Source organism: Coptis chinensis, chromosome 1 (assembly GCF_015680905.1).
Source record: "Coptis chinensis isolate HL-2020 chromosome 1, ASM1568090v1, whole genome shotgun sequence".
NCBI classification, from domain to species: domain Eukaryota; kingdom Viridiplantae; phylum Streptophyta; class Magnoliopsida; order Ranunculales; family Ranunculaceae; genus Coptis; species Coptis chinensis.
The window spans coordinates 44,020,514-44,031,550 of record NC_141456.1 but is presented as its reverse complement, the minus strand read 5'-3'; the positions used below and the strand labels follow the sequence as shown (position 1 = coordinate 44,031,550).

General features: G+C 39.4%; 1 protein-coding gene across 1 annotated transcript; it reads right to left on the bottom strand.

Moving 5' to 3' along the window:
- Positions 1-329: 329 nt before the first annotated feature.
- Positions 330-950, bottom strand: LOC147524203 (uncharacterized). Its single transcript, XM_086573872.1, has one exon. The coding sequence runs from the start codon at positions 948-950 to the stop codon at positions 330-332; it is 621 nt and encodes a 206-aa protein (XP_086429998.1).
- Positions 951-11,037: the final 10,087 nt, after the last annotated feature.

The window sequence follows — 11,037 nt, the reverse complement described above, 5'->3', positions numbered from 1 at the left end:
ATTTATTGATATCGATGCTTGGCTTCTGTTGAACGCTGATTTGCAAGGTGCGACCCTTAGTGTTTTCCAACATTGCTGCAACATAAGTCAGGGTATCGGCATGCCTGTTTTCGTTTCTATTGAGGTGTTGAAGCCTTATTTTATTAAAGTCTCTCAGCTTGGTTTTTATAAAACTCAAGCAATCCACCATGTTTTCACATTTTGCTGAATATCCTCCATTAATTTGGCTGATGACTAGCTGTGAGTCACTAAAAATTGATATATCTTTCACTTTGAGAGACTTGGCCATCTCTAGTCTTACGATTAAGGCTTCATACTCAGCCTCGTTGTTAGATGCATGAAATCCCAATGTCACTGCTGTTTCGAGCCTTTGATTTTTTGGGTGTGACCAATACAATCCCGATGCCACATCCCTTACTCCCTGATGATCCATCGACAAATAGTCTCCAACCATTTGTTCTAGCCCATGGATCATCTACATCGATAATATCCTCAGGCTCTTGCAGTGTCAAGAATTCTTCTTCTTCCATGCCCCAACTAGCATCTTTGCATGGAAAATAGGCAAGGAAGTCTGCCAATACTTGACTTTTATCCGATACCCTATTTCGGTATTCGACACCAAATTCATTTATCATTACTGACCATTTCGACATCTTTTCTGAGTTAGCCATTTTTGCCAGAGTCTGCTTTAATGGGAGATTCGTCATTACAATCACAGAGTGTGATTGAAAATATGGCTTCAATCTCTGAGACGAGAATAAAAGCACTAAAGCATACTTTTCCAGTGTCAAATACCGTGTCTTTGCCTCGAGCATTGTTTTGCTTTGAAAATACACTAGTCTTTCGACATCATTTCCAACTTTCACCAACACTGAACTTATAGCAAATTTTGATACAACCAAATAGAGAAGCAAGCTTTCTCCCTCATCTGGTTTTGTAAGTGTTGGCATTTCTTGCAGATATTTCCTTAACTCGAAAAACGCCTCTTCACATTCTTCATTCCAGAAAATTTAGTATTTTTCTTAAGCAACTTGAAAAGTGGCTTACAATGATCTGACGTTCGGGAAATGAATCTGTTGAGAGCAGCTATTATTCTAGTCAACTTTTGTATTTGCTTTCTCGTAGTTGGCGATGGCATCTGTTGAATTGCTCGTATCTGATCTGGATTAGCATCGATACCTCACTTGGTAACAATATATCCCAATAACTTTCCATAACTAACACTGAAAGTACACTTCTCTGGGTTAAGCTTCATGTTAAATTCTCTCAATGTCCGGAATACGGTATCGAGATCTTTCACATGGTCTTTAGCTCTCATGGATTTTATAACCATATCGTCAATATACACCTCGACAATTCGCTTAATGATCTTTCTAAACATTTTTTCTACTAACCTTTGATAAGTAGCTCCTGCATTTTTCCACTCAAATGGCATTCTAATGAAACTATATATACCTCCATTTACGACGAACGCCGTTTTGAGTGAATCTAATATAGCCATTAGAATTTGGAAATATCCTGAATATCCATCACAGAAGCTAATTAATTTGAACCCAGCTGTCTGATCTACCAACTCATCTATCATTGGCATTGGATAGTGATCTTTGGGACATTTCTTATTTATATCGGTAAAGTCTACACAGATTCTCACTTTACCATCCTTTTTAGGTACTACGACTATGTTCGCAATACATTCAGAGTGATCCACCTCTTTAATTATGCCATTATCTAACATCTTTTGTATTCTACTCATATTGGACTAACCTTCTGATGCTTTTGATGGACAAGAGTTGCATTCTACTATATATTTAGCTTATGTGCACAAATATATAGCTGGGTCGATGCCCATGAGATCTGCTATTGACCAAGCAAAAACATCTTGATTTTCTTTTAAAAAACCATAAACTCATCCCTTATATTCAAAGGCATCTCTGTACCAATGAATGTATGGCGCTCATTATTTCATGTGCCAATATCAACCTTTTCCACTATCTCTAATATTTTTCTTATCCAGGGCTCTTCATCTTGTTTTAGCTCTTGTGTAAACTTTACCTACTCATGTATCTACAGCGTATCGACATCGGCAGGCAAAGTATCGTGTAACTGCCAGCTAGAACTTTTCAAGAAGCCCCCAGTGTCTTGTCTCTTTTCTTTCATCATACCTTTAATAGTTATGAAATTACACTTCTCAGATCCTGACTGATCTCCCCTGATTTTGTGTAATCCATATGTTGTTGGGAATCGGATGACTTGATAGAAAGTACTTGGCACGACACGCATGTCGTGAATCCACTTCCTTCCCAAGATTGCATTCTGATCGGAATGATGCTTGATGACTACAAACTTTATCGTCACAGTTGGAGGTCCAGCTTGAACTTGCAATTTGATTTACCCCACTGGCTTCGTGGAGCTTCCGTTAAACCCATACAGATTGAATTGTGGGGCTTTTTGATGTGATTCATTGAGACCGATGCCTGTAAAAGCTCTCCAGAATAGAATGTTAACCGAGCTACTGCAATCCACCAAGACCTTCTAAACGTCATATCCTGATATTCGTATCATGATTAACAAGATATTATCATGTGGTAACATAACATTTGACAAGTCGTCAGGTACGGACATTATTGCTCCTAGTATACTGGTCAACACCAGACTCTGATTTACATGAATAGGTTTGACATTGACTTTGAGAACTTCTTTTACTATCGATATCTTTCTTATTTTGTCTCGAATAATTTTCTTCTGAGGTATCTCCCCGTTATATATCATATTGATTACGCCAAGGGGTTTTTCATGTATGGTAGCAGTCACCGCAGGTTTGACATCAGCCCTGAACTCTCGCAACTTCCCCTCTTTCATCAATCAATCAATTTTTTTCAACAATTGCTAACATCTGTTTGTTTCATGATTCTCGACTTTATGAAAGTGGCAATAAGGTCTGCCCTTTATTTTCTTGAGAGTGTACTTTGGCCATGACAACTAAGATTTAATAAGGTAAAAACAATATTTAAAACAATACTAAATCATGCTAATCAATTTATATAATACTCTCTAAACATGTGTTAAAGAGGAGAGTAATCGTTTTCGATCCACTCTTGTTTGCACGTACTTGACACGGATTTAGACTAAATAACTATTCAATAATAAGAGAGCAATTTAAAATATGAAAATAGTAGATAATTATACTAAAATAGTAGATTTAATGATGAGAAGATAGGAGAGAGGAGATAATCCACCATGTGACTAGATTGGCTATTAGTTTAGTCATCGATTCGCCTTTCTTGATCCCTAGCAAACAACCTACATCTTTATAGTCATTGTCTAACTAGCATGAGAGATTAGCACCCCCACAAATCTCGTTGATGGGGTTTCTAATCTCTAGCCCTTTGTTATGAGTTCTATCTCTAGAAACTCACAACAAAGGACTTGAAACTCTATTGCAAAAACAATGAAGAACTAAGAATTAATCATTCTATGGATGATAACAAAACGCCTGGGCCTGACGGGTTCAATGCCTTCTTCTTTAAGAAAGCTTGGGATATAGTTGGGGAAGACTTCTCTCTTGCAATTCAGCATATGTTCAATCGGAAGTCCATTCCAAGAGGTATAAATTCCACCCTTCTTTGCTTGATTCCAAAAAATCTTGTGCCTTCAAAGGTTGATGAATTCAGGCCCATTGCCTGCTGTAACACTATTTACAAGTGTGTGGCCAAGCTTCTAACAAGTAGGATGAAGGAATTTATGCCACTCTTAACCTCTTCGGCTCAGTCAGCCTTCGTCCTAGGCAGGAACATCCAAGATAATATTATTCTTGCGCATGAGCTTATTCGAGGTTACAACAGGAAATACGGCACCAGGAATTGTGCAATCAAGATATACATAAAGAAGGCCTTTGATTCAGTCAATTGGGAAGCCATGGGTATGATTTTGCAGAGATTTGGGTTTCCTCCTATCTTCATAGAATGGCTTTTGATGTGCTTCACCACCCCTTCTTATTCCATTATCATCAATGGAACATCTGAAAGATTCTTCGAAGGTGGACAAGGTCTTCGGCAGGGTGACCCAATTTCACCGTATCTATTTGTCCTAGTGATGGAGGTGCTCTCTGGCCTTCTAAAGCAAGCTCTCTCTGCTGGTCACATTCACCCGCACCCTAAATGCCGGAAGCTGAGTATCTCTTACTTATTTTTTGCGGACGATGCTATGATTTTTTGCAAAGGAGATATGGCATCTATTCTTGCAATAAAGGAAATTCTTGTACAGTTTTCGCTCTTCCTAGGTTTGAATATCAACTCAGATAAATCATCTCTGTTGGTTGGGTGTATGTCACATGTAGCAGGTCTGGACTTGGCTAATGCTTTGGGTATACCCCTTATATCTCCGCCTCTTACATATCTTGGTCTACCGCTAACCTCTTCAAGGTTAGGTATACGAGATTCTCTACCTTTGGTAGAGCGACCGACTTCTCGAATCTCTAATTGGAAGAATTTTTCTTTGTCAAGGGCAGGTTGACTTGAACTTATCCAATAAGTTCTCTCATCCTTTCAAGTATACTGGTCCAAAACCTTTGTTTTACCAAAGAAAGTTCTGGACAATGTTTCTAAGATTTGTAACCGTTTTTTATGGTCGGGGACCAATATGACAAGGAAGATGCATCATGCCAGCCATGAGGTATTAAGGTATGCTAAGGAATAGGGTGGACTGGGTATGATAGATGGCAGAACTTGGAACAAGGCGGCTTATTGCGCCGATCTTCGATTAATTTGTGAAGGATGGATCTCTCGTGGTCAAACTGGACTTGGAGCCAACATATAAAGCTGTCCTTCTTTTGGACTATGAAAATACCAGCAAGCTGCTCTTGTGTATGGAGGGGGATTCTGAAGCATCGGAACATTGCTCGGAAACATGTCCGATATGTTATAGCAGACGGGACTAACACCCTCTTCTGGCACGACCCATGGTGCTCAGGTCAACTGCTTTGGGAATCAACAGTAGCGAGACACTCTTTTGCGCTACCAAAGGATGCAAAGGTTAGCTTAAATTTTGTCTCAAGGTGGCGGTCCTCTATGGTGGAATCTATCTCGGACAGCTACTTGAAAAACCGCATCTTGAATACGGAAGTGAATTGTTACCTAGATAAAGATGAGGTAATTTGGTCAGCGAGTAGTATGGGGGAATTCTCAGTTAAATCAAGATATGCAGGATTCGCGAAAAGGAGAGACAAAAGGTAAAATGGTACGAGGGGTGGTGCGGGGAAAGCTCTCAATCCCAAAATACTCTTTTACTTTGTGGCAATTGCTCTCAAATTGTCTCCCCACTCAAGATCGCTTGATACAGAAGAAGACCTTGCATTTCTCTGAATGCAGTCTATGTGGTATGTCTTGAGCACTCAAAGCATTTATTCTTCGACCGTCAATACTCAAAGCAGGTCTGGGCCTTTGTAAAAAACTATCTTGGACTAGGGAGCTGGTCAAAGACTCCTCGTCGAGAATGGTATAGTATTTTCAGGTTATGTCGGCAAAGCACCACCGTGTAGATATCTTTAAAGCTTTTATTGGAGCTACCGTCCACCGAAATTTGGTGCGAAGGACAGGGTGACGGAAGAGGAAGAACATCTTGTTGACGCCCCAACAGTTAATCTCAAAGATTATGGCCACAATGAAACTGTACATTCAGAAAAAAATCGGATGAGAGGTCAAAGATTCTTACTCTCGAGCTCTTGCTGAAAGGTTGGGACTGCGATATGAACTTTAAACCTCGGGGAGGTACTTTGGTCTTTGGTGGAAGTCACCGAACAAGGTGCTTACATGCTCAAGATCGATGGTTCGGGTCCAGCAAATGGAAGTGGGTATGGAGGGGCAATATGAGATAGCTTGGGGAATGTAGTTCGCGCTTATGCAGGTTGCTCGTCAAGGAACTCAGTCATATACTAGGAAATCCAAGCCATTGCAGCTGGGCTTAAGCAGGCCCAAGAGATGGGTATAGAAAATCTGGAAGTCAACTCGGACTCTCTGGGAGCCATAAACATTTTGAAAGGGAGTGAACGCAGCCCATGGTATTGTGCTAATACGGTAGCCTGTATTAGAAGTATTACTCGCACCTTTATTAAATGCTCTTTTAGCCATACCTTTCGAGAAGGAAATCAGGCAGCCGACTATCTGTCAAAATTGTATAGATCGCAAGATGATGGTGAAGTTGTATTCTCTCCTCCTCTAGATGAAAAGTTACACCGTATCATAAAGGAAGATAGAATAGGAACTATGTATCCCCGTTTTTCTTCTAATACAGGTTGAGGTCAGCCATAACCTCTAGATTATTAAAAAAAAATTCATTCTCACAGGGCTTCATAAACCCCTTCTAATAGAGGTTTAACCTTGTTTCATTGGAATCATACTATCTAAATAATAAACTAAGGAAATAATATAAAAAACAAGAATTGAATTAATAACTAAAACTTTTATTGAAAGGTTCTAATGGAGGCTACACTACAAACTAATTAATTAACCCTAAACTAAACAAAAGAGGTCGGGATAAAGAAAGAGAGAACCCAAATTACAACTAAGCTAATAATAGAGTAGCCAAGTTTTGTTTAGCCTTAACCCTCTTTATATAGAAGAGGGTTAGGGTTATATTTTTATGCATGGGCCAAAAAGGGGGACTTTGGGCCTCTAATGTGAGCCCAAAGTCCATTAGGTTAAGTCTAAAGAGGGCACAACTGCTAGAAATTACTTCAGTGCCATTTTATCCACTTGTATAGCTCTTATTGGGCCAAGATTGGATCCATTGGAAAGCTTATGCTGATCCGGTCGTATTGACATAAAGTAGGCCCAATTTCGAGCCCCGAGTCCAAAAATATGCCTATTTGAAGTTTTGTTGACTTTTCTGTTCTTGTTCTACCCGAATTGACTTTAACTTCCTAGTTTTGACTGGGCTTGAAAAGACTTTAAGACCTGATTTAAACATATAACTCTTCTAGCAATCATCTTGATTTGTTTTCCATGCAAAATGACATCTTTAAGTACATAAACAGCTTTAAGACCTAAAATACACAAAAACACGTAAATAATACTAACTCTTATTTATTATAAACATAATTGGCCTAAATGTAATACTATTAAGGAGTTTAAACTACAATTTTGGGTGCTTATCACACCACCCCCAAACAATATTTTGCTTGTCCTCAAGCAAAGATGAGAAATAAAAACAGATAAGTGGCCAAAAATGTGGTTCTAACTAATCTCATTTGGTAGAGTGCGATTGCATTGACCATATGCAATAAGTCCTTAAACCACTAGAAATTCCCTAGTGGACGAGTTATAGCCTCATAAGAGTTTTCCCGAGAAGATACTCATAAACTTCATTTATACTACAACCACTCAGAAATAAAAGTAATTATCCCCTATTTTTATCTCAGATATCTATACGTCTCACTAGTATTTAAACAAGGATTATCAATCTAACTTCTAAATTAATACATGTATAATAATCAAATCATCTTCAAATAAACAACTATACAATGAACTTTGCTATGAAATGCAATGGCAGGTCCGTTTCTGAAACTTTTGGATAGCGTGCCTAAGTATGTTCTCACAAGGAATGTGTTAAGACAAATAATACTCTGAGTTTTCCACTCAAGTTTGATAACTCCAGTGTGCAGTGGGCATACGTTTCCTCACAATCTTAATGATAATCCACGGAAGCCGAGGTCGATCAAACACATCTACAACTTACTATCACACCAACCTATTCCTAATTGAGCTAGATGTCTTTATTAGGTGATACGGGGTGTAGGTGTTGGTTAAAGAAGGAAGGAAATGGATATTCAAAACGACAAGTTTGAGATAATAAAGTCTTCAAAATATGTAACTAGAGAAAACATTGTTCTTACTTTGCTTCTACACTTTGTTTCTATCCTTAACCTTTTGTTTTGGCTTTTGACTCCTTTGATTCTGTTTTTGGAGTTCTAACTTATTATTTTATTTTTATTTTCTTTGGATGAAAACTTTCTTTTCTTTTCTTTTGAAGCAACTAACTAATTTTTGTTTATACAAGTTTTTCTCTTCTCTTTTCTTCACTTATCCTATTTCTCAGACTTATCTAGATAGGTAGACTGATTTTACTTTTTGTTTTGTTTTATTGGGTAAATGATTTGTGGTTATTGAAAAGGCTCAGTGGGGCGACTAGCGGAAAATATACTTAGGTCATAATTTCTAGCTATATCGATACAAAGAAGACCTAAATTCTCACTTAGGATATGGTATGGTGATCAAACAAGTGGATGTGTGATTTTTCTACTCTGAATTTACTTCTCCCTTGTGTCATCACTCAGATATTTTACTCTTATGAGGCTTTTAGGCTAGATGCTCACAGGATCGATATAGATTAAGTATTCTAACCTAGGTCTCAGAAAAATACTGCCATGTACAATCATAAATGCTCATGCAAGCTGTTCACGAAAAGATGCAATGACTATTATTTACATATTAATCTATGTTTCAAAAATTAAATCCTAATTGAAGTACTACGTGAGATTTCTAAACTAATATCATCATGGAGAAGGGAACAATACTGTAGGGGAGATTTCCTATCACTGAACAGATGACACATGTATGGGAAATAACCTAAGATTATAGATGTCCAGAATGAGACGAGGACCATCGGATCAGTTCTGTGAATAAGTGATCTCGTTCTTAAATTAGCGCGAGTGTTTAGTGGACATGTGATAGGCACGTGGCTGACCGCCTCTAAGTATGATAGTTCTCCAAGTCTTTAGGAACTGATATAGACAGTTCCTTAACATAAGGAAACTGTAGATGGCGACCTCTAATGATAAGGAAGGAATTGTGATGACATATCTTAGGAGTTACCCTTTAGATATAATCTTCCCATACATGATGGGACATTATGATCAATAAGGAAACTTACCTCTCATAAGATATGGTCTAGATTCAGACTTCCATAAGAAGAGGAATCGTAATAGGAAGGCAGAGTCTAAAGATAGAAGGGAACTCACAAGCGGTGAAGACATCCCTAACCCTAAGACTCTCGTAATTCTTTCTATATAAACCATAGGGATTCGCTCTTAGGAACTATGAAAAATAGGGTTTGATTCTCCTTAATAACAAAGGAAATACGTAGGCAGCCGTCAGACGGTTCAACCCTAAATTCACCATCATCTCATCCCTTCTCTATTCAGTAAAGGCTTATAGATCACAAGGCACAGATGAAGATCAGGGGATACTCGGAATCTCCCTTACATCTTTTGGTGCCGTATGTGGGGACGAAAGTAGGTAAATATTCGTTTCAAATGACTGATTTAGTCTAAAAACTCTTATTGTTGTGATGGCAGAAACAAAGAAAACAAAGGGTGGTGCTACCACGCGCAACGTCGCCATCATAGAAGAAATGCACGAGATGCCTGAATGGGGTGATAATGTCAGTCACCAAGATGTGAATGATCCCCCCAAGGACCTATGACTAGCCCCGATCGACCAGTTGTTCCCGGAGCAGGTCCCAGGAATAACGCTCAAAAGGAACGTCAAAATGATGAGAATGATGTCCTCACCAACCCAGAGTTTGTTCAGGCGAGTCAGGCGGTGCAGGCTCTGGAGCAGCAAAGAAGCAACCTTGAGCAAGAATTACAGATGCTAAGGCACTTATATTAGTCTGACATAGGGAAGGAGCCACTCATCGACATGCTAGGTGGTCGTGCTAGGAACCCATGGCGTGGGGATCCAGTTCGGCGCAAGCCATTTGAGTCAAAATATAGCAACTTAGATGAGGACTCAGTAACATCCTCAAAAACGGAGTCCACTGACCAGGATCGTGATGTCGACCCTCAACATCGAAAAAGAACTCAGAACAGGAAACTTTCTACCAGAGAAAATGCATAGGAAACTGAGAAGAATGACCTGATCCGTCAGATGCATCGGATGATAGGCAAGGGGAGAAAAATGCAAGATTTCTTTGTTCAATCCGCCATAATAGGGGCAGGTAGATCTCCTTTTGCATCACGGGTGATGAGGAAGCCATATCCCCATAGTTACAGACAACCAAAGTTCAATGTCTTTAGTGGCAAGTCAGATTCGATGGATCACGTATTCAGGTATCGTGCTCCCATAGGACAATAAGAAAGATATGACTATGTCATGTGTCAGGAGTTCAAAGCCTCCCTGTCTGGATCTATGCTCCAGTGGTACCACAGGTTACCTGAGCATCATATCAGGTCCTCAGAAGAACTATTTAGGACCTTCATAGACAGGTACTCATGCAATAAGCATCAGCAAAAACGGATTGATGCGTTGTTCAACATCAAGAAAAAAGATGGAGAGGCATTGAGATCCTATATGCAACGGTTCATGGAAATTTCAATCCAAATAGAGTCTTGTGACGAACACACTACTATAATAGCTTTCAAGCAAGGGTTGGATGAAAACAACGCCTTATTCAGATCTCTTTCCAGGAAACCACCCCGCGATTTAGAGGAACTCCTTGACAAGGTTGAAACTCATGCGGGGTGGGAAGAGGATGTCATGAATAGACATCAGGAAGCAAAGAAGACTAGTCGGACAGTTCTTGGGGTTCCTTAAGAAGGGAATGGTAATTATATTCTTCCCCTAAAATATCTAATAGAGACCATAATTATGGTCACCAAAAGGCAGAATCCCCATAAAAGGGACGAATGCCCAGAGAGCAATACCAAAATGTAGCCAGTAGTGCAGATGGAAAGCCACAGAAGAAGCCACGTGTTGAGGGAGCTGAAGAAGGTCTTCCCTCAATGGACAGAAACTTCACCCCTCTAAACAAAATGCTAGATGAGGTTCTGGACTTGGTAAAAAATCAGGGTTAAATCAAATGGCCAGCTCTGCTAAAGTCAGGCTCCCTGGGTATTAGAGACCAGAGCCTGCAGGACCCTGAAAAATGAACTACATGATCTGATTGAAAGGGGGTATTTAAAGCAGTTTGTGGCACATGAACAGGCGAATGCAATACAGCCTGAAGAGATCAACACATCAAATCAGGATCCCCTAGGTACTG

What these genes read in the sequence shown, in the direction of transcription:
- LOC147524203 (XM_086573872.1), bottom strand. Translation starts at nt 950, where the DNA reads ATGCCAACACTTACAAAACCAGATGAGGGAGAAAGCTTGCTTCTCTAT.